We start from the raw sequence: 27973 nt of genomic DNA, 5'->3' as shown, positions 1-27973 counted from the left end.
CCCGGCAACTTCTGTACTTTCTGCTTCTATGGATTTGCCTATTCTGAACATTTTGTAAATGGCATCATTCAGTATGTGGCCTTCATGTCAGCTTGCTTTCACTTGGCATCATGCTGCAAGGCTCAGCCAACACATTTTTATTTTATGGTCAAATGACATCACATTGGGCATACCAACTGACCACTCACCACCGTCCACCTGTGGGTATTGGGTTGTTTCCAGTTTGGAACTGCTATGAATAATGCTATGCTGAACATTCATGTCCAAGTATTTGAGTACTCGTTTTCAGTTCTCTTGGATATTTAACTAGTGGAATTACAGGGTTATAAAGTAACCTAATATTTTGCTTTCTGAGGACCAGCCCACCTTTACACAGTGGCTGCACCAATCTGCACGTCTATCACAATGTAGGATTCAGGTTTTGTTGTAGTCATCTGGATTTTGATTGCAGTTCCTTAATGACAATGATATTGAAGTTTGTTTTTTTTTTTTTTTTCCCCTGGTGGAACTGGGGTTTGAGATCAGGGTTTCACACTTGCAAAGCAGGTGCTCCATAACTTGAGCCACAACTCCAGTCCATTTTGCTCTGGTCATTTTTTGGAGATGGGGGATCTCTCCAAATATTTGCCTGGCTAATCTCAAGCCACAGTCCTCCTGATCTCAGCCTCCCAAGTAGCTAGCATTATAGGCGTGAGCCTGGCAATACTGAGCATCTTTTAATGTGCTTCTTGGCTATTTGTATATTTTCTCTGGAGGAAGGTTTATTCAGATTCTTTGCCCATTAAAAAAATTTGTCTTATTAGTGAGTCGCAAGAGTTCTTTATGAAGGCCAGATTAGCTCAGTGGTCAAGCACTTGCCTAATGTCCAAGGCCCTGCTCTGGATCTCCAGGATCCCTTTATATTCAAGATACTAGACCCTTTTCACAAACGTAATTTGTGATTCCATTCTGTGAGTTGCCTTTTCACCTACTTGGTAGTGTTCTTTGAAGTAAAGCTTTGAAAATGGATACAAATATTTTTTTCTTTGATGGCTTGTACTCAACATAATATGCAAGAGTATGAAGATTGGCACCCACTTTTCTTCTGAGAAGAATGTCTTACATTTAATTTTTGTCCCATTTAGTTTCTGTCTGAAGTCTGAGGAAAGGGCCCAACCTCATCCTTTTGCATGTGGATATGCAAGTGTTCCAGCATCATTTGTTGAAATGATTACAAAAAAGATCCCATTAGAAACCTTGCAGTGAAGAATCACAGAAACATTGCAAATGTGTTAAGAAATATTAGTTTTATTTAACCAGTCTTCACAGCTGAATATTCTATAAAAACTTTACAGATTTTACAGCTTATATATAGTTCAAACTACTGAACGAAAAAGTAGGTCCCACAGATGCAAAAATACTGTACCAATCAATCCTAAGTAAAGGCAGATTTACATACTGTACAGCACTCCACGTGGCTGGGAGGTGGTCAGTTCTAAGTATAAATTTCAAAACTGTACAAAAATAAGGTTTTGATTTTCATTCTTCATACATTCAATATGATTGCAAGCCCAGAAGCCTAACGAGTAGCAGGCATCTGTAGTCAGGAATCAGTCTCCGCTCCTGAAAGGACTGCTGGGTCCATCTGCACAGGGCACTCTTGGGCACTACGCTGTCCTCAGCAGAGATGGAGACGAGAGCAGAGACCAAAACATTACATTTCCAATATAAGGTAGTTCTCTTTTGTTTGGAAAGGAGTTTCTGTATTTAATAGTGTGCCAAAAGAATTTTAACTTATTAAATAAAATATATTCTAAGTGAACCTAAAAATTACATTTTATAAACATAAAAATACTTTTTTTGGTGTAATACATCAATCATATCTGTAGACAGAAAACCAAGATTGTATATGAAGTAATATTTCTCACCCAGCAACAAGAAGAACTTATCTAGTTATTTCTCAAAAGGGTCAGAAAAACTATTTGGAACTTACTTATAACTTAGCTATTCAGTGATTCACTAATACTGCAAAGTAAATTTTCTTCCAGACAGTGGTTTCTTCATGTTAACTGGGTGAGAACCGCACATACTTGAACAGGAGAATCAATTGACACTGCGGCATGAACCCTAAGTGCATGTTTGGATTTTTCAACAGAAGCATTTTTTCTAAAGGGTAAGTCTTAACTTATGATTTAGAATTCTCATCACTGAGGTATTTGTACCTCCCTCCTTGGAGAAGACAAAAAGTATCTCAGAACTTTTTCTATCTCAATTTGAGGACGGGAGGAGAGGCTGGCCAATACCCCTATAGACTCTGTGTTCTAAAAGGAAAACAATGAGGAAAACAAACATTGTTTCAGACTTTTGTTACCCAAAATGAATAAAACACAATTAAAAAAAAAAATACAGTACTAGCCAAAGAAAACAAAAATTAGAGCTTCCAAGAGCAGTCTAGGGCTCACCATTACACTTTACATTTGTGAGTATAAAATAATGACGTTTGGACAAAGGAGCTTTGTAGTTATTTATTTTAAAGTTACAGTACTTAAAAAACTCCTCGGTAATAAATAGCTTGGATGTTTCCAGTCCTGCTTCCAAGCGTGAGCTAAGGGTGGACTTGTTTCAGGCTGTGAGGACGGCCTGTGGGAACTGGGAGCCACTGATGTCCTGCTCAAACCAGTCATCTGCATGCAGCTGCCCGTCAAAACTCATCAATTTTCCTCTGCAAGTACTTTAACATGGAATCCATGCCCTGGGCTGAGCCCCAGATCTTCTTCAGAACCTCGCACTCCCTCTCGTTGGCCTGTTCCAGTTCCATCTTCATATTACAACGCACCAAGGCCTTGGACTCCTCCAGGACCTGCAGCAGACAACACAGAGAATTAGCAGTGGGCTGAGCTGCTCCCCCACTGCTCCTCACAGGCACAGAGGTATCAATCAAATTTGAGTCATGTTAAAACACTCAACAGATCTTTTTTCACATGTCAGGTCTGTTACACATAAAGTACAGTTGGCCCTTTTTTTTTTGTTTTTGCTATCTGTAGCTTCTGCATCTGTGGCTTCACCATATTTGGATTGCAAATATTCAGAAAAGAAAAAAAAAACCTTGTCTGTACTGAACCTGCATAGGTTTTATTTCTGGTCTTTATTCTCCGAACAATACAGCATTTACACAGCATTTACATCGTACTAGGCATGTAGAGATGAGGCATGTAGAGATGAGTCGAAATATAGGGAGGGCGAGTGGAGGATGCAAATACCATACTGCTTTACGTAAGGGGTGTAAATGAGCATCATGGATTCTGGTATGCATTGGGGCAGCCCCTGGAACCAGTCCCACCCCCACACCCCGCAATGGATCCGGAGGGATGGCTATGTATTTCACACTCGATGCTGCACACATTCCCAACTTCAAAATGGCTTGTAAAATGTTCCAAACAAGCTGGGTTATCGCACAATGGCCCTCACCCACCACTGGACCAGCCTTGGACCCAGCACAACAGTTATAGGCTGGACATCCACTTCACTGATGCTCAATGACAACTATGACAGGGGATTGTTTACACAAATCTAATTTTACTCATGAAAGTTGTTCGCATGTCTGCAAAGGTTAGGTGACAGTTGTATCAGTTAATAGGAAACATTTCATCCTGTAACTTGCTAAATGCAATTTTGTTAGAAGACTGATTATTTGGCACATCTAAACAAAAAAACAAGGTCCAGGCCAGGTGCTGGTGGCTCATACCTAGAATCCTAGCTACTTGGGAGGAAGACTGAGGTTTGAGGTCAGCTGGGGTTATAAAAGTGAGACCCTATTTCAAAAATAACAACACAAAAAAGGGCTGGTGGAGTGGTTCAAGTGGTAAAGTGCATGCCTAGCAAGTGTTGAGGCCCCGGGTACGTACGTACGTACGTACGTACACACACACACACACACACACACACACACAAAACAAGGCCCACTGAGCGTAGGAACTAAACCTGTGTGACATGAAGGGGCTGTGCAAACAGTAGAGAGTGGTTTCAGTGCTGGTTGTTGTAGAACCTTACAGGGAGTGTTAAGGTACTGAATTTCATCTTGGAGTCCACTCCTCTACTTCTTGGGTAAGCATAGAGGAGGACCAGATGGGGACACGTGGAGTGTGGCACTGTTTGTGAAAGTGGCTCTGTGGAGAACAAGTGTGCAGGAAAAGGTGATGTTTTTAAAAGAGACAATACATGAAAGAACCAACAAGACGTACAACTTGGTTACATGTGGCGAGTTCCTTGATTCGAACCATAACTTCCTGGGTGAAGGTCCCTGGCCAGAACACCTGGGAGACCAGGCCCTTGCCACACGCCTCCTGCGCCGTCAGCTTCCGCCCACTCAGCAACATTTCATTTGCCTGAAAGGAAGCAGAGTGATGTGATGTGAAACCCCAGGGGAGACAGGCAGAAGAAGTCCTGTCTTGAAAACTCATACTCAAAATCCACACTGAGGATGGACGCTTGCAAACCCCAGAACCTGCTGCACATCCTCTAGAGCTACTGGCATGCCCTGTGTGCAAGGCAGATGGGAAAGTAATAAATAAACTGGGTCAGTGATAAAAAGAAAGCTAAGGTTTACTTTATGATGCAATTTAGAATCATGTGGACTCAACAACGAAACACAAATTACAAAAAGTCTACTTTGTGGTCAACGTGGTTATTGGTAGAACGATCTGCATTCCTCCTGCTAATGCCAGCCTTTCTCCATGTGAACTCATTTAATATGCAAAACAATCCTGAGAAAATGAGCCGCAGAAGGGTAGATAATGTAATTTTAAAGAAGTGAACCAGGCAGAGAACAACAACGTGGTATTTTCCCTATCTGAGAGAGGTGGCTTGTTGTTAATACACAGAGACATTCTCAAGAGAAAAGACTGGCCTGTTTTTTTTTTTTTTTCCCCTGAAGCTTTATCACGGATTTATTTCAGTGTAACAGGATTAAGTCGGGAGAAGAGGGGAGAAAATGGGAGAAATGTTTCCTGCTCCCCATGCAGGAAGTGGGAGTAAAAGACTTGGTGGCTTGCAGTTGATACAGAGATGACAATGCTCTAGAGAGGCAAAGTTGGCTTGTCCTTGGATCAGAGACAATGTGGCATGGATGTCACTGCTGGATGACATCTTAAAGGCTGTGGATATAAACATGAGAAATTACCCAAGACCTGGACATGCTGCTGATTACTGTGAGTAAGAGGGTCTGTGACTTCCCATGCCTCGATGGAGAAAGGGTTTAACCTGATTTTGTTTTAAAAATGTCTGTGTGGATACATGTAAAACTGATTTTAGCGCTGTCCTGGATTCTAGGTCACTTTTCAAGTCTTGGCACAAGTTATCTGGATCTTACATCATTTGAGGCAGGGGAGACTGACACAACAAACTGCCCCAGACTGACATGGTGACTTGTGTGTGTTCCTTGTCACGGCTGACCTTCCCAAGTCCCTGATGGTCCTGGAGACTGGACCAAGAGCTTCTGGAGTGCAAGCAAACCTACTGCTAGTATGTGACTCCCTTCTCTAGATGTAAAACCATTACAAAAAGGCCCTGCAGTAACCAAGTGCATCCCCCAGTTCTTCTGTGATGCAATGGTGCCACTCACAGCATGGGAAGCACATATGCACAAAGTGGAGAGCACACAGCAAGCTAGCAGCAGGTTCGCTGCCCTTGTAACAAAGACAGAGACAGCAGGGGTGGGGGACAGGCATCTGTTTTGAATCATCACCCAAAGGTCAGCCAGCTATTTGAGCACAGCCTTGGTCAAGGCCATGAGCAGGTAGAGTCTGGAATGTTCTGTTGAAACCCAGGCTGATCAAGCAGCCCCTTCTCAATGAAAGGATGGTCCATAAATAACATGGAATTTAGGATAACTTAACTTTGTGGGCTGCTAATGGCTCTTCAAGGCAAATTTGAAGGGAGTGAGGAGGATGACTGAACAGGGGCCTGGTGCCTGTGCAGTGCAGAGTGCTCTAGGACAACTCCATCTTCCTGTCCTAGGCCATGTTCTTTCCTTCTTGATACACACTGCACACCACACCACACCTGTCCCTCATGTCAAGAATGAAGCATGTCCTCAGGCAGTGAGGGACAATGATGTTCCTAGGCCCAATGAACCAGGTAAGTAGCGAAGAGCCAGCATTCCTGGGCACTGCTTCTCTCCATCTCTAGCCTCCCTAGTCACTTATTATTATTATTTTTTTTTCCTCTTTTTGGTTTTTCTGAGACAGGGTCTTGCCAAGTAGTCCAGGTTGTCCTGAAACTCATGATTTTTCTGCTTCAGCCTTCCAATTACCAGGATGATAATAACCAGGTGGATGTGTGCACCACCACACCCAGCCTCAGTCACTCTTTGCACGTTATTTTCTGTCCTTTGGAGGTCAGCTGACAGCCTCAACACTACTCTCTTCCATTTACCTCCCTTTCATTCCTTTTCCTCGCTCTCTCCACCTGGGCCAATCAGAGCAGCTCTTCCTCTGGCCAGCACACAGTCGTGGTGCCCATCTTCCTCCTCCCAGCCTTGCTGGCTCCACACCTCCTTATTACTGGAGTCTTTCTGGACTGGGGTTTCTCTCTTCCAGATGACTGGATGTGCAGAACAACCAAGGACACTTCTGAATTTACCCAATGGTGTGAATGACAGGACTGACCCAAGGTTGTAATGCTTTCCTGCTTAAACACAGGCAGTGGGTCGGTTTAAACTAGAGGCATCAAAAAACCAAACCAAACCAAACCACTACTAAGGAAAACATTTCCCTGGTCAAATAAGCAGGATTAAACATGCTCAACTGGAGCCCATTCCTGTGCACACAAATTTCAAGTTTTTAAACGGGGATTCTGAACTTCTACACAAATAACTGACCTGCAAGAGGCAGTCTCTGGGATATTCACTACTTGCAGACTGACTACAACATGGTCAAAATTTTCTAAGTGTTCCTCAAAAGTTAGAATGTAACCATCTGGGCAAATGAGAAATGCCAGAGGAAACTGAAGTGGAGACCTCTTAGTTCAGTCAAAAAGGTGCCCTTAAGGGGGGTGAGGGGTGTCAGGGGCTCTGCCACTTGCTCCCTGGGGTCTCCATGTTCTGCAGGAGAGAAGCTCTTGTGGGTTAACTCTGGGAAGGGTATCAGTCATTTGCTGGGCACTTGGGCCACACACCTGAGCAGGATGTGAGTGGGGCCTTTATCAATCTGGGTCACCCAGAGTCCACTGAGGCTCCCCAGGGCTCAGATGCAATGCCCAGAATCCTTTCCGAGAGTGTTGGCTTGTGGTGCGAGGGTTGGAGGAGTCCTTGAGATGGGACCATGATTTGTAGGGTGCCTGGTGCACAGCAGGTGATCTGTGAATGTCCACTGGGGACAAAAAGCTCACACAGATTGTCTCCTTACAGGTGCTTTTATTTGGTATCACCACCCCTCCAGCTGACTCGCCTGGCAGAGTTCTGCACACCCAAGTGGGAAAAACAAACTCATTCCAGTCTTGCCTCCAGCTGTCAAAGGCTCAAATACACCAGAAGCTCATGAAAGGAAGGGCATTGTTTGGGTCATCTCTTTCCATAAGAGCTGTCACAGTATAGGTCTTTGGGGTTAGCAAACACCTGCTCACACAGTGCAGATTTATGTCGTGTGCAGTGCAGCATCTCACTCCTGTGGACAGCAGTCTTCTCATCCAGCGTGGGGGACATCTGGGCCAGGTAAGTGGTGTGGGACTGTCCTGTGTGCTGGAGGATGCGGAGGGCGCCCTGGCCTCTACTGACCCACATTTCACATGTCCCCTGGCTGTGAGTCAAAACCACCCAGTTGGAAAGAGCTGCGCAGTAGATTCCAATGACTGCTCAGGACTTGTCTACGGGGACAGGACTGACCAAGGCGTAGGTGACCATCCTGCAATGACCTCAAGCCATTTATGAGTCTTCAAAAGAGTTCCACTGCCGATAGCACTTGGCCCAAGAGCTCCATTTCCAAGATGCCTTTGCCCAAAAGGTGTCTGACTGTCCAAGTTTACTTACTATTTCCCTCAGGTTAGCCCCTCCTGCCCTGATCACCATACATCTACACAGATCCTACAGCAGGAGAGAACTGGACAAGTAACTAACAACGCACTTAGCTGTCCTGGTGAAAAGGGTTCTGCGCTGCCAGATTTGGCAGTAACTGTTAGCCAACAACCTACTTCAGTGATAACTCACAAGGAACTCAGAAGTGTGTTTCCCGACAACGACTACCTGGAGGTAGGTAGTGTCAGGTGGCACAGCTCAGCAAGGACAAAACAAAACAGATGTGGCCTCCACATCTTTATCTGGACAGTGTAAAGCACTGTGTGGGGCAGACACAGATCTGCCCCCAGCCCAGGAATTGCTCACTGCCCAGGATGTGGGCGTGCTGGTGGCAGTTAACTAGGAGCTCTTCGGGTGGCTTGACCTGGGCATGGCTTTTGGAGGCCTCTGTGCCCAACAGCCACATGCAGTTGGGTGCCTTGAACAACTGAGACCACAGAGTGCCTGGACTTCCCCGAGGGTTGCTCAACTTTGCCCTCTCTCTGCCCAACCCTGCTTCTTCCTGGCTCTTCCACAAATGCAGACACCTAAGCCAGCAAATCCATTTGGCTTTCAGAGAAACTGACTTGTGATGGGGGGAATGGAGAGAAAGAAGGTGAGGAGAGGGAGCTAGGAGCTGGGGGCTGGATGGCTCTCTAGATGGCAAGGAGGCCCCTCAGGGTCAGATAGAGCACTAATGGAACCTGAGAGAGCAGAGGAACTCCTTGTAGCCAGGATACAAATAAAGAGGCTCCTGAGGAGTAAGGAAACCAAGGGATGAGCCCCCACCCAGCCCTAGACTTTTCAGCTGGAGTGGCCAAGCCCCACACAGAATGAATCATATGCCGTTGGAAGGTCTGGCAAACTATGGCAAAGAGGAGGCAGACACCTTAAAACTTGGCATGTGGACACATGGCATGTCCTCAAACTTTGAACCTCATACTTGGACCCTGTTTGCCATAGAAATGGCCCACCTGTTCCTACTTAGAACAAACAGTGCCCCTACTGGAAGACAGCGTGGATATTCTCTAGCTGCAAGAAGACAACACTCCTGGGACCTGCCATTTCCTCCGTCTAAAGGATTGGGAGGACCAGCCAGACAGTGCTGGTAGGACTTTGGACGACTCATGGGCTGGAATTCTTGGGACACTGACTCAGGGCCTGACTGTAGTGCTGGACAGGGCAGCCACTGACTTGGGAGCACTCCCAGGACACCAATTTAACTCCCCAGGCAATGATGTCACCTCGATCCCAGGGATTCTGGGAAGGAGAAATTAGCCCCTACTGAGTAGAACTGGAGGTCAGTGGCCGATCATGGAGGGAACAGGACAGGATGCCATGTAGAGCTGTGGGGAGTGCACAGGGCTCCTAGTGTAGTCCTTGAGGCATGGAACAAGGCCAGTTGTCCTCAGTGAAGAACTGACTGGGGTGTGCTGGAGACAGGCTAGTGGACATCAAGTGATCACACGTTGGAAACTCTACTGTGAGTTGAGTTCCATCAGACCTAGAGGTGGGCAGAGCTAGCAGGGTGAGAAGATGTGTACACATTCCAGGAGGCTCAGGAGCCCAGGACCCCATCATCTACTAAACAGGTGGCCCTGTGTCACAGGGGCTCTCTGTGACTGAGTGTGGCTGTACAAGCTGAAAAGGGGGTGTTCAACTTCACTGGAGCCTCACCTGTGCAATGATAATAAAAGAAGCGGAAAGGAAAACGCCTCAACTGGATGGAGGCTGCCATCTACCTTGTGAAGAAGCAGCAGGTCCCTAGGTTAACATGCCATATACCATTATATATATATCATAAAATTATCACTGATACCGCATTATTCAGTAGATCACAAACCCTGAACCAATCTTGCCATTTCCCCACTCTGCCCTCCTCTGACACAGTATCCCAGCCAGGGTCCCATCACACCCTGATCTCCTCCATCCTTGGTGCTCCTGAGGGGCACTGCTCGGCACTTGCAGACTGCCCCCCTCCCTAGTTGGAGCTGGTCTGAGGCTTCCTGGTGACTAGACTGAGGGTTGCTCTCTGGCAGGAGTCCCATGAGCGATGGAGGCTATGACCATCTCAGTGTACCTCATCAGGGGACACTAAGATCAACAAACCTTACTTCTGCACCCTGCCCGCTCAGTGAGGCTGTGCCAGCTAGCTTTCTCACTGCAGTTACTCTGGCCCTCTGCCCGCACTGAGGAGGTGGATACCCTTCTTCTTCTTCATCACAGTCTTACTCATCTTAACATTCTCTGGTGGCTTCGCCTGGAACTGTTCTCACTGTCTAACCTTCTTCTCTAAGTTCCTCCAGGAAGAGAGGCTCCTGGAACCTGGAGGAGCTGCTCCCCATGTGCATGAGAAGGTGGATCCCAGAGACACAGGGGGGCTGTGGCAGGCAGAGTTGTGAGCTCCCTCAGGACTTCCTCAGCTGCAGAGAGCCACCTCACCTACTGGCACAGTACTCTTCCTTCATCCCACGCAATGTGGACAGACATGACGCAAGCAGCCACGCCAATACACTTGGACAGGCCACAGGCACTTAGAACTTGGAGAGTGTGTGTGTAACAAAAGCATGCACACAGCCTGACCTCTCCCTCTGTTCAGTCCAGCTTCCTCCCTGTCCCGTCAAAAGGGACCAGCTGAGACTTCTCTTCCATGTCAAACTCAGAGTCTGCAATTTGGACAGTCCCACCCGTGCACTATCTTTCACTCTATTTCAAGAACTGGGAAATGTGGTCCACGTAATTTCTTGCTAGGTCATAAGCTACAATGCAAGCACAATGTATTATCACGAATGGGTTTGTTTAAACAGTTAAAACTAAAGGGAAGCTTTTATGTTACTAGGTAAAGAGCTTTTTGGTTGCAAACTCTGTCAACTGAATTACAAGCTGGGTAATTACTGACCGTGGATATCAGTGTTAATTATGCAAAGATACAGGCTCCTCATGAACAGGGTTGTTCTCTAGGGAATGATGCACAGCATATCATAATCCTTAGTCCCACAAACCAAACTCTGAATTCCAGGTGTATTTGATACAAAGTCCCCATACAATGACATGCTATGTATATTATACAGAACCAACCAGATTTCTTTAGGATGTTGTCTAGAACAACAACAACAAAAACAGTACTCACAGATGGTCCTCCCATAATTTTGGGAAACATAACGGTAGAGCAGCCATCTGGACTCTGTCCGAAGGTGGTATAGGGTGTTTGGAACCAAGCCTTTTCATTAGCCCAAACCACATCACAAAGAGGCAATATGGATGCTCCTAGTCCAATGGCTGGGCCATTAACTGCTACAATAATAGGCTTCTTGAACTGAATGAAAGTATTCACGAAGTTTCTAAAATGAAAAATAAATGGGGAATTACTGAAAACATTGCATATTTGAGCAGACAAAAAAAAATCTATTATGGAATTCAATTTACCAAGACATAAACTCTATAAATCACTAAGAGATGAGATCATTAAGGCCTTTTCCCAGAAGTAGTGGACCATGGATATATTTGCTGCATGTTGTAAAGGCTTAACCACAAGTCGGACACCGTGCATGGGGTGGCTGTTGCAACAGGGCCTACGGGAAGGTTCTAGGTGATGCAGCAAGAGGCTACTCTTGTATTTGCAGGTGGCCCTTGGGGTCTCTGACCTGTAAATCTTATTCCTCAACCTTTTCTCATTGGAAGACACCAAGGAGCCTGCTGACATTATGGGCTTCGTATGACCAACAAAGGAGCAAACCCCAGAGGAAAACTGTCCTGGGTCACACTGAGGCTGCCTGGTACTGACCAAACAGCAGTAGACTGGAGTCAGAATGCACAGGTCTGGTCCTGGCCTTGGTACATGGATTCTGACAGTTCACTAGTTATCTGGAAACAAAAGATATTTCCTGAATTTATGCAAACTAGACTGAATGACCTTGGGGATATGGAGTCAGCTGTTTTTTAAGATATGAGGTTGGCAAGTAAGATGGGCAAGCACCCCAAGTCCCATGCATGCACCCCCATTGCATGCTGGTGGTTCCCACCACAGTGGGAGCTCAGAGGAGAACAAGGCAGGAGGGGGTGGTATTCTCAGAGGACCTGACTTCTGTGCCCTGTTGGGGTTTATTTTAAGATCAAGGTTGGGAATGTAGGCTACTTTTCAGATCTGGGGAGACTGGTGCCACACCATATTGTGAATGTGCTTTTTCCTCTTGATCCCAGAAGCTATGAGTTCAGAGGCTGTTTCTCGTTATGACTTAATATGGTGGAGCAGAAAGGCAAACACACACCACCCACAAGTGCTGAAATAAAGATGGGGGATTCCTTTTAGGCAGTCTGAGTTCTGGATCAGAACTGCAGAATAACTGCAGCCTTTCACAGACTGGGTTCTAAACCTGGGCCCATCGTTAGTACTGAAAATGGCTGCCCACATGTTCTCTTGTAGACCGGGGGAGAGAGGGCAGGGCAGAAAAGTGAGGGGGGAGGTATGTGAGGACCACAGGAGAGCAGAGGCTGCATATTCAGCAGCTTTTCAAAGGTGTAGTCAGAGAGGCTGATTCCAAGGCCATCAAGGTTTGCAGGATCTTTGCACTGAGCAAGAATTAATTCATTCAAATGAACGAGCAGCACTGAGACATTCCAAATGAGAAGGCTTGAGATGCTGTTAGAAAGATCACACCAGGGTTTAATGATACAAAGAGAGCCAGACAACTTTTTAAGCACCCTCTTGAAACGTGCTTAGAGAAACTCAGGAAACTGCTCCAGTCTCACTGCCTTCTGGGGATGTGGGGTCAATGACAGGGCATGGAGATACTTTTCCTATGCCCAGGTACCCACACCTCTTAGAAAGGCACCTGCTGAACTGGTCTCCAGGATAAGCAGCGGGTGTGGTACATTAGTGTGGAAACAGCGATCAAACTATTGCAATGAAATGATCGTATAAAGAAATAGTGAAAGAAATTAAGAGTCATGTAATACCACTCTCTTCCCATGTATTTGTATAAAGCAAAAATCTGCTCCCAAAGTCAACGATAAAAAAAAAAAAAAATCAAACTAGGACTTTAACAGGCTGGAGAATTGTTTTTCTTCTCTGTTTTTGCCTGGACTAACACTGTCAACTGAAACTGGCTCTTTCTGGGAGGGGTCTGAATTCACTGCACCCTGGAAGAAGATCTTCCCGGCTCAGAGGGCAGTGCCATGCCAATGCACCAGCTCCAAAATGCCAGATAAAACCTGGTCTGCACAGAAACTCAGTTTGCTAAACCAAACAAAATGATCTCCCCCACAACCCCCAAACCTCTGTAGAAATGCCCCAGGCCACAAAGGCCTAGTCATGTAGCAAATCAAGCTACAGAGGCCGAGGCAGTGATGGCCCTCAGGCCTGGGCTGGAGTCCTTGGCAGCCACTGCCAAGCCGGGTCTAAGCTTGTCCTGGGTATAAAAAGCAGGTGTATCTTAAAACCTGAACTCAAACCCCGTGAACACTCAAGTATGTGCAGTGCAACTACTGACTTTGCGCGTCCCTTCAATTGCTGGTGCTGGGCGTGCAAGGGAGGGATACTTAGCACAAAATTAGCTTTAAAAGACGCAACTAAGGAGAATCCTCTTGGGAAGAACGCTTACTAATCCAGACATCAGAAAGTTAGAAACTCATGTAAGAGTGTAGAAACTCTTGTTGAAAATGAGGCAACAAGCACCTGAAGATTTCATACAGTTCACTGCCTTTTTTCAGCTGAGTTACTCAGTTTGACTGTCTGGAATAGGAAGGAGTGAGTGGGGAAGGGGCAAGTTCCAGGAGCAGCAGCTCGTTCACTTGCTCCAAACCTTCTAACCCGGGAAGTGCTGGGTCAGAGCTCCTCTGTCCCTGACCCCTCTGTCCTGGGACAGGTGCTGGCTCCTGTTCTCACAGACTTCAAAAGCCTGGTGCTGCAAACAGATTCCTGATCATTCTACCTTTACCATGATGGAACTGCCTGTCCTAGGCAGCTTACAGCCCAGTGTTTCATCCAATGTTCCTCCTTCCCACCTTCGTTTTGGAAATTTGCTGCAACGAGGTCCATTGCCTCAAAGTTTTAAGGAATTTGAGATAAGACACCACAGAAACAATGAACAAAAAATACATAGAATAAGGGCTGCTGTAAGTCTCTCTTAATCATATAAAATTAATTTAAATGCAAATGAGCAAGAGAAAGTTAAAGTGAATCTGGTGTAAGTAACTACTTTTATGATACTGCCATAGTATATTAAGAAAAATTCACATTGAGAAAAATGTATTCACTTGAAGAAGAAACACAAAAGTTTTGTGGAAGCAGGGTTTGGCTATTCCTAGTCTTTTGTGGGGAGTAAGGAGAGTAAAAGAGGTTGGGGAGGAGGGAGCGGGAGAAGAAAGGGGAATGAGTAGCTGAAGAAAATAAACATTTAAAATTCAAGGATCAGGTCTCTATTTAAAGCTGTCCTGGTGTATCTTTTCTCTGCTTTTCTAACCCCAGCACCACAAGCCTTAGCCACAGTAATTCAACACTGGAGGAAGAAGCGGCTGAATACCAACAAAATTTCTAAACAGGGCCCAAGAAAGCATCTACACGGGAACATGGAGCCCAACTTAGAAGGCACTGCTGCCAAGCCTTGTGCTCTCCTACACAGAGCTACCAAACCATATAATGTAACAGGTGGATTCAGCATGAGCTCACAGAAGACAGTCACCACATGGGGTGTAATGGTGTGTGTATGTAAACAATGAAACTTAAATCCATGCAGCTCATCCTGAGTGGACAGTTAATAGTGAGGAGAATCTACAAGTTGTCTTGAGTGTCCTAATAATGTGACGGGGAGTTAGCATTGATCAAGCAGTTTAATTTCAAACTGAGTAATATCAGATTATAAAAATTCCACCTATTTCTCAAAAAATAACTCATATGATAGTCTAAAAAGTGTCACTCTTAAAAACACTGAGCCTCCTAAATAACCTCCTAAATACAAGTGCATATACGCTGAGGACCATCTTGGGAGCCTGTCAAAGAGATGACCTGCCACACCCTAGACCCACTAAAACAGAGAAAGCACCCCAGTCCTGCAGTGCACCTCTAGAATGGTTCAAGGGAGTAGAGGCCAAGAGCCCAATGGCAGGGCTTAGCCTTAGCTAACTGGAGCCCAGAAAGGATCGAAACCTCAGTCACAACTCTGCAAGTACCTGGGGGTGGGAGAGGATCCAGCCACTTTATCGCCGTTGTGCAAGTCTGCAGCTCTTCGTAGTTCATCTTTGTATAAATTAAAAAGGCAATGCAAAGGGTTTTGAGGGGTGCTTAGGGAGGTGACCTTTTAGAGAGGTGTGAAGACAAATTCAAATCTTCCTGATTAGTGACTGGTTTCATTTGCTTAAGAAAAAAACCAACTCACCTCTGAAAAATTAAGCCTTTGAATTATACAGAGTAATTAGCATAACAAAGTATATGAACTACAGATTTAAAAATGCTTACATCAAGAAGGTCAAGGTGACTAGTTAACAACGGATTACAAATTTGAAAATTGCTAAGAAAGGAGACTTTGAGTGTAGTCACCAAAAAAAAAAATGTGAGACAAAGGCGAAGTGTGGTGATACATGTTTGTAATCCTAGTTACTTAGAGGATCATGGTTTGAGGCCAGCCTGGGTAAAAAGTCTGGGAAACCCTATCTCAACAAATAAGTCTACCATGGTGAGCATGTCTCTAATCCTAGGTAGGTGGGAAGCATAGATAGGAGGATCAAGGTTGGAGACCAGCCCCAGACAAAAATGTGAGAACTGATCTGAAAAATAACTAAAGCAAAAAAAGGGGTAGGGTGTGACTCAAGTGGTAGAGCACCTGCCTGGCAAGCATGAGGCCCTGAGTTCAAAATCCTTGTACCAACCAAAAAACAGAGAGAGGGAGAGGAGAGAGAGAATGGATGTCTTAATTGGCTTGATGTAGCCATTCCACAATGTATAAATATTTAAATACTTTAAGCCATCACAAGTGTACACTGTATAAGTATATACAATTTTTATTTGTCATGTAAAAAAAAAAAGAAAGTATTAAGAGCAAGGTTGAGGAAGACATAGAAGTGAATGGAGGGTTCCTTGGGGCATAGAGAAGGGGGACTTGACTTTATACTGTGTATCCCTAACTCTCAGTGTAGCTGGAACTTAGAATGAACTTAAATAAGAATGTGCACTACTTTTACTAAAATAAATAAATAGAAAACAAAATAAATAAATCTCTCCATGTGACCTTATGGAATTGTCACAAAGCATAGACAACTTATTGAGTCAAGCAGATGGTTAGTTACTGTTTAGAACAGAAGTCTTTCCTCAAGGCTGAGAACTACACGCACAGCACAGGCTTGGGCAGCCTGGCACAAGTCACCAGACCCGGTGCTGTGTCACACACAGAAAACAGCCCCAGTACTGCTGGGTAAATTCAAGCCAGCTCTTGAAAACTCACAAGGTGAGCAGGAATTTATACCAGGCCCCTAGAAGACAGGTGATCAAGGACTTTGCCACTAGCACCTTTATTCTATTCAGGACTGGTAGCTGAACACCAGACCCCAAGTCCAGGGTTCAGACACCCCGGTTCTGCCTACCTGATTGCGTCTGCCATCTTAGTGCTTTCTCGCTTCCTGTCGTCCGTGAGCCGCCGTATGAAATAAATGAAGTCCAGGCCGCAGCAGAAGACGCTGCCCACAGCGCTGAGCAGCACCAGCTTGCTGTCATCGGCGGCAGCTGTGTTCAGGGCGCTCTGGACTTCTTTCATCACCTAGAAGTCACCACAAGGTCAGGGGTAGACATCTTTCTGTGACCAGCCAGTTGAGACCTACAGGAAACTCACTCCAGCCTTGTGGGGCTTGCTTCACCCACTGGACTGTGAATAATTGCACAGTACTTCTTTTCTGGAACCAGAGATCGGGGTGCTGGGGACACAGTGTGAGTACAACCACCTGGCATTCTGAACAGAGGATCGTTACAGAGGCCTGTGAATCTACATCACCTGAGTGTTCTGCGGCCATCACGGCTCTCGGTGGCTAGCCAAGCTCCTTACTTATCCCCTGGGTTTTCTACAGTGTGGACAGCAGGTAGCACATTCACCCAGCTCAGCAACTGAGTTCAGTTCCATTTTATTTACTGATCACTTTATTAAAACCTGCCTACCTCACATGGGACAGAGACCTGCAGTGCACTAGCAGAAGCCCAGCGGCCTGGGAGGACAAATGCAGAAGGGCACGGAATCATCAAATCCGCGGAGACCTGGGAAACGAGCATCGAGGGGTCTGCAGTCTGCAGCTGTACGAGGAGCAGCCCTGAGTGCTCGCTGTGTTGACCCTGGCCAGCACAGGCTTTCTGTGTTTGGTTTTTACTCATGGAAACAACTTTCCCAGCTGTGCACAGTGGAAAAAAGCAATGCAGAACTTAAAGCTTTGGCGAGGTGCAGTCCAAGTCCAAACGCTCCTGGCTCTGGTGCCTGCATGGAATTGGCTCCCAGGCCTCTGAGCACCAGTCTCCCTGGTCTCTGTGAGCCACCTTACCAGGAATTATCGACACTGAGCATGCGCACAAAGCCCTGTCACTGAGCTACGAGTGCTGAAGACTGCCCACAAGGATGCTGCGGAACCCTAGGAGAGGCTGGGACCAGGACATCTTTATCACGTGTGACCCAGGAGCCATCAAGAGTCCGATGAGAGCTAAAGAAAACCTGTGCACACACACATTTCCCAGATGACTTTTGGGGCCAGGGATACAGATGAACAGCTCTTGATCTGGGAGGTGAACAAGGACAGAGGTGCTGCTGCCTTTTCCCCTTCTCCTAGTAGGAACCAGGCTCCCACTGGAGAATGGAGTAGATAGCCGGCACACACCCACTCTCCCTATGTCACTTGAGTCAATATAATAAGCAGCCAAGCTGTCATGTCCCCACTGCTTCTGGCCTTCTGGGGGCATTGTGGGCCAGCCCAGAAAGTTTAGGAAGACACAAAGAGCCACTGAGCAAAGCGGGCAGGACTGGGCATGGAGAAGCGTGAAACGCACAGCAGGGCGCATCTCTCACCTCTGGGTTTAGAGAGTTATTCTCTGATGATTTTGTGGATAACAAGATGTGGGTGAAGCCATCTTGCTTCCTGACGACAATATCTCTGTATCTGTAGGCACTCTCTGTCTGCCTCACACTGAAACGCAGCCGCTTGTCAAAAGGCTGGTCTCTTCTGTCGTCAAGAAATTTTCTTTTGCCAGCCGCCACTCCTGTAACAGACGTCTGTATGTTGGCCGTTCCATTGGCTGTTAGCGCATCCATGAATGGAGATGTACCTGCCAAGAGTTTGAAATCACAGTGGTCTGTGATGTCCTGCCACCAGTTCACTCCCAGGGTCACCTCTGAGTTAGACGGAAACACTCACTGCAAACACATGATTTAACCTATCAATGTCAGAACTCTAACAGTTAGATTCCTGACAAAGTCTACTTTAAGGTTATTTCTGTTTTCTTTCCATGTATGACAGGAAACCACCCTCTGCTTATCTGGCCTAAAATATAAAGCTGGAGAGGTACTAGAGGAAGCTACAGAATTGGAGAGCTTTGAAGAAAGGAATTAAAAAGAGAACGAATGGGTCTCACAGAGAGGAGCTGTTGGAGGTTTGACAAATTGAATGGAAAAAAAAGTGATTCAAGAAAATCCTCTTCCCCAAGGCAAGAGGGCTCTGTAGACACACCTGTCTTTGCAGGTGCATGAAGTAGTGAGGTGGGTGCAACTTCAGACCTGGCTCTCGTGAAGCACCTTAGACAGTCAGAACCTCTCCTTTCGCTGCCCAAAAGGTGACTAGTCGAGTGTTCATCCACTGCCTGAAACAGCTACTTAAGTAGTGGAGGATGGCTCTCCGCTCCTCTCCTCCACCACACAAGGTTTCAGCTCTTCAATACCAACCCAGACGCTGCTTTCCAGTCAGTCTTAATGTCTGCTCTCCTGAACATTTCTTTTTTTCTTCTGGTGGTGAGGAATGAATGCAGGACCTGGTGCATGCTAGGCATATACTCTACCACTGAGCTATAACCCCAACCTTCAACATTTTTTATTATATTAAAATCAAGGGGTTCACTTAACAGTTTACTAGAGTTACAAGGTATGTTAGAGTGAGAACTCAAGTATGAAGGCAAGTAATTATCCTATCTATGTGAGCTGTCTAAATAAAATCTATTGTGGCAATGAATAGAGCCTCTGGATGGGAAAAAAGGAAAACCAATGAATGACAATGATGCTGGGCTATGCTCAGGAAATTAGAAATTGGAGGTGTGTGCCCCATTATGAATCTAGAAATATTTTCTCCACAGGGCAATGTAAATAATGTACAAGTCTAATTGGAACTGTCACTATGAATCCCCCACCCCGGGTACAATGAACATACCCTACTAAAAAATTTAATCAAAAAAATTTTTCTCCAAAAAGTGGAAGAAAAAAGCCAAAGCCACCAGAAAGGACTCATACACAGTTATTATAGAGAAGACAATATTCCTGGTAAAACATCTGACTTTCACTCAGTTGGTGGAAATAATACTGTCAATTTTAATCTTTGGAATAAAAAAACCAAATCCAATCTTTTGAAATGTTTAAAGAGGCTATTAATACATGCATATGTTTTAAGAGTCTAAAAATATAAAAAGATGTGGTAAAAGCCCCTCTCCCCCGAATCAAGAATCCTTCCAGATTGTCTTTACACTCCAGAAATATGAACATCCATTTTCCCTCTACCTGCTTTTAAAGAACATAAAAGAAAAGCACACTGGGCATGGTGTGCCGGTGCTTATTACTTACATCTTTACACCTTGCTTTACATTCAACAGTATCTCGGAGTCTACTCTAGGGACAGACACCCTATTCTGCTCTACGGCTGCACCCCAGTCTGTTGTGGGGGATGTATCAGAAGTCACTACACTTAAGCTTTTATATTATGGACAATGCTGCAATGAATAACCTTGGCCTTTGTCATTCCAGTGCTGGCAAATTCACAGAGCAAACTCCTAATGATCTGTAACCTGGAGGATATCTAATGACAGAGCATTTGATAATGTTACCTTCCAGGCAGGACTGTTGCTAAATCCTTTTGATAACTGGGAATGATCCTTTCTCTTTCTTTAAATCTTCATCTTCTCTTCTACAGATCAGATCCTCCTCATCTGTTTAAACATTCTTCTGCCCAGAAACCCTCTCTAACCTCTTCTCCTCTGCACCAACCTCTTCTCTCACACCAATCACAGCCTCGCCTGGTCTACTACACTCACTGTCTCAACTTCTCCCTTTTCTCCATCATTGCTTGATCTACTCCAATTCAGACTTAGGATCAATATGGCCAGACAACTTCTGAGTCCAGAGAAGTACCATACTTGAACCTTTGAACCCAAGCGAGCAGGTGAGAGGGGCATCCACAGGGACGTTGGGGAGGAGGAGTAGGAGGAGGACTCAGGGAAGCTGGGTTGGAGGTGAGTATGGGGGGGGGGTTGGTGCCTACAGAGATGGCTAAACATTTTCCAAAGGGCAGCACCACATGCCTCACTTGTGTCCCTCTGTCCTCACTCGAGATTACTCAGTCACATGTTCTCACACCATCTGGGTTTGTACCTACCTCAGGACCCCTGCACTTGCTCTTCCCTCTGTCTAGATGCCCTAGTCCTAGAGTGTCAAATGGCCAGTTTCTTCTGCTCAAGTGCTAGCTCCTGCCCAGTTCCATTGCACATTACCCCTTTTTCTTCATAATACCTTTAAAAGTTATTTTATCCTCATTAGATGTCTATGCATAATATTTATTATCAGGCCTGTGAAATTCACTCATGTATCCCCAGTAAACAGTTATTGAATAAATGAGGCCCCTTTCAGCTCAGATCCCTTGATTTAGACATGAAAACCCAAGTGAACTGCCAGACATCACACTGCTCATAATTCACAAGAGGTGAACCCTGTGGTGCAGAAGAAAATATTCCCCACAGTATCAACTGTGTGAAAACTCAGTGATTCTGTGAACTAACATTTCCTTCAGGACCAGGACTCAGAGCTGACCAATGCTGGTCCATAAACCACAAGCACTAATGTGGCTGGGAAAGAAACCTCTGTTGGTGTCTAGGACAAGTGGTTTTCTTCTAGTGTGTTGCAGAGCAAAGAAGATGCCATCAAACATGGATGTTAACCTGTTAAATATCATGGCTTCAAAAAAGCCTAAGTCTTGGTAAAAATGACTTGTGACACATGCTTGCAACCTTAGCAAGAAACTGTGTGCACAATTCCTGTCTTCTGATGACCTCTAGGAAATGAAGCACTATGCATGCAAGAACTGTATTTAGACATTGGATGACAGGCAAGGAAGGGCTGTATCCCCAGAGTGAAGGGTGCAGACAAGGCATCCAGAGGTGACAGGGACACTGCAGTTGCAAGGAGGGAGCTCAAGTACAGCTAGTGGAAGTGCTGATGAGCACACAAATGACTTTGGGACTGGGGAGGGGAGTCAGGGAACTATAATCGTGGGCCAAGGAAATGGGAAAGGAGGGAGAAATTTCCACAACTGTTTAGGGATCCCCTTGAGCCTTTGCTGAATACCAATCCAAGCATGCATAGGGAGAAAATCTCCAAGTCTGTAAAGGTAGTAACTTCTGAGGAAAGAACAATTCCCAGAGTCCTATCAGTGGGCACTGGGAGTCCTCACTAGTCACAGTGGAGTGACTTCACCCATGGGGCGTTTGGTGGAGACCCCAGAACAGGCACATGTTAGCAGTGAAACTAAGCTAAGCCTGGAATAAAGGATATATACAACTGCACTAACACAGCTTAAAAACAAGCCAGAACAAAGACAACACTTTTAAAAAGCATAAAACAAAACCCAGCACCCTGAACTGTAAAAGTTGTCATTTTCAGTAGCTAACGAGAGGACAAGCAAGATGCAGGAAAGCAGAATCACCAACCAAGATTAAATCTGTGACTAGAAAGAGACCTGAAAATAATGGTGACAGAACTGACAGGAAAGGACATGATCAATGTGAAGAGTAAGGCTGAAGCAATGACTTGAAAATACAATGAGGAAAGACCAGGGGGCACAGCAAGCAGAGGGTCCATGAGAGGGCAGTCAGACCTCCTGTGCCCTGGCAGTCACCACTGACCACACAGATACTCCCTGTGAAGGAGAAGAGACCTCCATGTAACGGGTAAAGACTGAGATATTATTTGCCTCTGGAATCACAGACTCTCTAAAATTCATTCATATTTCCTATTTCTTAGGGAGATACGTTTTTAATAAAGAGCTGTATTTTCACAGTAATGAACTGATCTAACATTGGAAACTTAAAATCATCTCAGATGTTGTTCCAAATTACTTGGCCTCTACTTTATAACACAAGGTAGTGACTCCGATACTTGGTCCTAATGCTCACAGAGAACGGCTGGCTCCTTGGGAGAGTGCTATCCCATTTGTTAATAGCAAACACAAGACCATGCTATGAAAAATAAAAATCTCTGCCTCTTAATGGTGTTCTTATATTTAGTTTAAAGAGGGTGAAGCACGTTGTTCAATGTGTGTACATATAAGCATTAGTAGTCACTGTCTGGAAGAACACTCTGTAATGTTTATTTTGGGTTTTATAGACTGCAAGCCATACACAGGGTCAGTACAGAAATCCTCAAGTATGCTTAGTTTTAGAAAACAAAAACAAAACCCTTCAATATGCTCAAGGGTTTATTTTCCAGAAAACATGAACATAATATGGACATGGAAGATTAGAAGTAAAAATCAGAAGTAAAAAAAGTAAAAACATCTTTAATGGTACAAAAGAAAAGCTAGAACTTGAAAATACAGCTACAGACTCAAAATGCAATGCAGAGAGACAAGAGATAGAAAAAACAATGAACTGGCAGAGGGGCTCAAGTGGTAGAGTGCCTGCACAGCAAGTGTGAGGTCCTGAGTTCAAACCCAAAAAAAAAAAAAGAGTTCAAACCCAAAAAAAAAAAAAAAAAGTGAAGAGCAGAGTGTCCTCTGTGGGAAGACATCAAGCCATCTGGCATTTTGTGTAATTTATCTGTGTGTGTGTGTGTAGTTCTGGGGTTTGAACTCAGCCTCATGTTTTCTAGGCAGGTTCTCTACCAATTGAGCCACTTCACCAACTCTTTTATTTTGTGTTGGGTATTTTTGAGGTAGGGTCTCAGGAACTATGTGCCCAGGCTGGCTTCAAACCACAATCCTCCTGATCTTGATCCGTGCCTCCTGAGCAGCAAGGATTATAGGTGTGAGCCACTGGCACCCAGTGCATGTTTGTAATTTGAATCTTAGAAGGGGTGGGTATAAAATACTCACAGAAATAATGGCTAGAAGTTTTTCATATTTCACCAAAGCTACAAGTCTATAGACCCAAGAAGCTTAACAAGGATCAATAAGGACACACACACACACACACACACACACACACACAAAATCAGGATAAACACACCAATCAAACTAAGACATAATCTGCTAAAAACCTGGGGAAAAAAACCAAAAATAATTACAGATCAGCTGTATACTTATCTTCAGAAAAGACAGAATGGTATCTTTAAAGTGCACAAGGTTAAAAAAAAAAACAACTACAAAAAAACAACAAAAACATGCACAGCATGTACGTAACAGAAATGTCCTTCATTATGAGAGCAGAAAAAGAAAAAACTCCAGACAAAAGAGAAATATAATTTGTCATCAACAGACTTACACTAAAAAAAAAGTGAAAGAATGTTCTTCTGGTAGGAAACTGACATGAAAGAAGTGAAAGCTGACAAAGGGTATGTGTGGATAGATATCACACAGTATTTTGTGTGTGTTTTTTAAGAATAAATTATAGGAATGTTAATAATGGCTTTTTCTTGGTGATAAAAGTATGGAGCGATTCTTTTGTAAATTTTGACAGTGCTGAATATTACTGATATAACCAGGCAACTACTGGAAAACATACTATGACACTCAAAATCTAGATTAAAGTTTTTGGGATATTACTTTTCATTAGGTAAAGATTTACTGTTATTTGACTATATTTGAGTTTAAGATTATTTAATCAAGAGACAGCAAGTTTAAGCTGGGTGTGGTGGTTTACGCCTATAATCCTAGTTACTACTTCAAAGGCTGAGAGTGGGAGGATCGCAGTTTGAGACCAGCCTGGGCAAAAAAAGTTAAGGAGATGCTGCAAGGCCCGACCTAAAAAACACATAAAGCAAAAAGGGCTAGAGGCTTGGCCCAAGCAGTAGAAAATGTGCCTAACAAGTGTGAAGCCCTGAGTTTGAACTCCAGCAGTGCAAAAAAAAAAAAAAAAAAAAAAAACAGCAAGTTTAATACGTTGTCAAGGCAATATGGTTCTCAACTGCTGAATGTTCCCACCTGATTATAGCCAATCTCAGGTATTCATGGCCATTATTTTTTCTAAGGTTAGAGAGCAAGTACTATGGTGTCTGCACATTTAATAACCCATGTTTATAGGGCTTAACATTTCAAAATATTGTTTTTCACACTTACCTAAACTAATCCAATAAGTATACAGAAAAGTGTAATTTTAATCAGTTTATAAATCTGCAAACTGAATTTATCGAGGCAGAATTTTCCTATGAGCATGGAAGAGTAAAAGGAAGGCTTTAAACATTTTCTCCACTATACGTTAAACGGGTCAGTGGATCCTTGTAATTTATAAGACATTATAAAGGATTATAAAATGTCCTTCAATTGTTTAATCCCCAAGGATCTCTGAGTTTATAGCTAACGTGCTCATTCCTAGCTGTCTTTGAGGAAGACAGTATACGGCCAGTGGTACTGTAATATTTTGTTTCAACACAACTGGTATTCTACGAGCAGTATGAGTAGACTGCATGTCATGTCATGTGTGCAGAAGGCTAGTGAACACACAACATCAGCTGAACCTGAGTAAGACTGGAAATACACACACCTTCAACAGCCACCTGATGCACAGGTGTTATACTTCCCACATGATGTCAGGTGGTCCCATTTTCCACAACTTCACAAAGCCCCCATACTACAGTTTTCCCAAGAATTTATTCACAGCCACATTTTACACCTGGCTAAAAATAAAACCACCTAACTAATGATATGCTATACCCCAACTACTAATGGAGAGTAAGAATGGGAAATGTCATGTCAAACACTACATTTTGAACTTCATCACCCCAGTTCCTCAAGAGGAATTCACTCATGTCTACACAGCAAAGCATGCGGACATTGCTGTCCCTTCCTGCAACATGGAAGAACACTGGCTTCCAGAGCTGGGGCCCCACGGCTTCACCAAGCTGAATAAATATAACCCAGTTAGTGGGGAGAGAAGAGCATCATATGTTTGTGCTCTGATTCAAGTAGACAGCACTCTGCTTTCTTTGCCGTGCTAGGCTGTCTCGTTCTCCCCAGTCTTCAACCCTGCCCCACAGTGGACATACACTTGGCCACTCCCAAATCTTCATCTCTTTTCATGGAGTTTTCTGCCTTCCTTCCTTCTTTCTTCCCATCCATCCATAGTGGTACTGAGGTTTGAACTCAGGGCCTTATGCTTGCTAGGCAAGCGCTCTACCACTTGAGGCATGCCTTCAGCCCTTCAGGCTCACTTTCAAATATCCTCTCTGCTAAGAAGAGCAGCATCCACCACCACAGTACTCCGCGGGAGACCTGTGCTTTCCGATGGCAACGGTGCCTCAAATGCAGCTCTCCTCAACTTGGATGGGCTAAGGGACTCCAGGCCAAGTCACTGGCCATAGCCAAATCTTTCTTGAACACCAATTAGGGAAATACCCTGTCCTCAACTGTCCCCTTGCAGGAAAGGTGTGGGAAGGTAAAAATGGTCTTTAGAATCTGCCACCACTTACTGCCTCATGTCTCCTGGTCCACATAGAAACTCCTGGTGGTCCTGTCAGCATGACCCCTAACAGGGCAGCTCTAGGTCTGGGACTCAGAGACCAAGTGCAAGTCTACCTTTACATCAGCATTGGGACTGCTTTATTTATTGGAGATGCTTTATCTTTGTTTATTCTATCAGAAAAAACCTAATAAAATAGCCATTGAAGACACTGAGCCTCTTCATCATACAAACTTAATGTAACCAAACTGAAATGGTCCTCAACTTAAGATGGCTCACTTTACAATGTTTCAACTCTATGAAGGTGCAAAAAGTGATAGGCATTCCATGAAAACCATACTTCAAAATTTGAATTTGGATGTTTCCTTGGGCTAGTGATAACGAGGTCTAATCTTCTAGTGCCCACACTTCACAGCCAACCCTGTGATCTCAAGGGGACGCCATCACTGCAAAGTGTGCTGCTTGAGGTTATGTGTATTTAATGCTTTTTCCTTTATTTGAGGGGGAGTTATAATGAGGTTTGAGTTCAGGGGCTTGAACTTACCATCAGGTGCTCTACCACTTGAGGCATGCCCCCAGCTACTTTTGCTTTAGGTACTTTTCAAACAGAGTCTTGTTTTACGCCTGGTCTGACCTATACTGTGATTTTCCTGTTCAGGCTTCCCATGAAGCTGGAATGACAGGTGCATGCCATCACACCCAGCTTCTTATTGGTTGAGACGGGACTCTCACAAAATTTTTGCTCAGCTGGCCTCCAACTGCAATCCTTCTGATCTCTGCCTCCTGAGTAGCTAGGATTACAGTTGTGAGCCACTGTGTCTAGCCTGTTCAACACATTTTTGGCTTATATTTTTAATCTTACCATGATGGTGTTACAATGGGATGTATCCCCATTGTTAGTCAAGTAAAAGAAACCTTATGAAGAATAAGCCAGTCCAAATTCTGCTGTCCAACCCCCCCCACTCCGCACTGTTCATTCCCAAACCTTGGCCGTGAGTGTGGTTGATCCCCTGCACCCCAGCCACGTGTTCTGCCCATCAGGAAGATGTTCCACAGCAAACGGGAGGTAGGGCACTAGGTCACCACTGTTGTGCTTCTGCTAGACCAGTCACTTGCCCAAGCTAGGCAAAACTGCCAGACTCTCAAAAGAGAATTGCCCAAGCAGTCTCCTTTCTGTCCCAGCTGCTACAGCCACAGGTTTCCACACTGGGTCTAGATTGGCAGGCCTTTTTAACATTCCTTCAGTGCAGCTACCCAACACCTAGTCTGATAGCGACCCTGGAGCTGTCCCGGGGTTATGGGATGATGCTGTGTTCCTTTCCCTGGATACTATCTCCCTACTAGACACAACAGTACCCTTCAAGCTCAGGGATAGAAACACAAGGCCATGGTTACCAACCAGTACTTCCTTCTTTCAAACAGAATAGATTATGAGACTAGAGTCCACAGCATGCCTATGCACTGATGTGTCCTTTACTGCGGAAGACTGAGAACACTTCTTCAGCAGTGCCAGCACCTCTGTGCGTCAAATTTGTCGTGAGAAGCTCAGCTGGATTCCCTGACAGTCCTAACCCAACTTATCTGGGCCCCGAGGGGAGGCACCTCTATCTGGATCACAGCATAGAAAATGACACCTAGCATATGTTTGACAAATGAAGAAACCTGAGATTCAAGTTCTCTCACTGACCCAACCTCTTGCATCTGCTTCCTAGACAGCCTCATTTTGGCCTCCTTCCTTGCCTCACTACCATCCTGGAAGGCAGGTGGTACAGAGAGAAAGAAGGACAGCTGGTCACCGTCCTAACTCTACCAGAGGATAGCCATGGAGGTCACAAATCTCCGGTGATCACCACAGATACATCAGCTTGGCCTGCCCACTCTGTTCATGTGGCTGATTCTCACAGTTAGTGTCTCTTGTGTCTGGATGCTCTGCCCACCCGCTGGCTCCCTGGGCATCTTGTGCGACTGTACGTTGCCATTAGCCAACCTTGTGGCCACCATAACCTTCTTTAAATCTTTTTAAGTGCACACAGTTTATTGAACATTCAAACTTCATTAAGACGTGTAATAAATTAATTTTGCTGGGGGTTTAACCCTACCTAGGATATGATTCCTTATTGGAG

The 27973-nt window shown here is 44.7% G+C and overlaps 1 protein-coding gene across 2 annotated transcripts in view; it reads right to left on the bottom strand.

Annotated features, from left to right (window-relative positions):
• Positions 1 to 1267: 1267 nt before the first annotated feature.
• Positions 1268 to 27973, bottom strand: part of Cdyl (chromodomain Y like) — a 165510-nt gene continuing 138804 nt past the window's right edge. For both annotated transcript variants that reach the window (XM_020183089.2, XM_074082989.1), the window contains exons 3-7: positions 18058 to 18314; positions 16601 to 16773; positions 11157 to 11367; positions 4221 to 4364; positions 1268 to 2839 (exon numbers count right to left, since the gene is read on the bottom strand). In XM_020183089.2, the coding sequence (XP_020038678.1) occupies positions 2681 to 2839; positions 4221 to 4364; positions 11157 to 11367; positions 16601 to 16773; positions 18058 to 18314 (944 nt within the window). In that variant the 3' untranslated portion in view covers positions 1268 to 2680. The remainder of the gene's footprint in view (positions 2840 to 4220; positions 4365 to 11156; positions 11368 to 16600; positions 16774 to 18057; positions 18315 to 27973) is intronic.

The sequence above is a fragment of the Castor canadensis genome, chromosome 8, assembly GCF_047511655.1.
Source record: "Castor canadensis chromosome 8, mCasCan1.hap1v2, whole genome shotgun sequence".
Classification (NCBI taxonomy): domain Eukaryota; kingdom Metazoa; phylum Chordata; class Mammalia; order Rodentia; family Castoridae; genus Castor; species Castor canadensis.
Note: the sequence above shows the minus strand (reverse complement) of the source record. Positions and strands in the feature narration are given on the sequence as shown.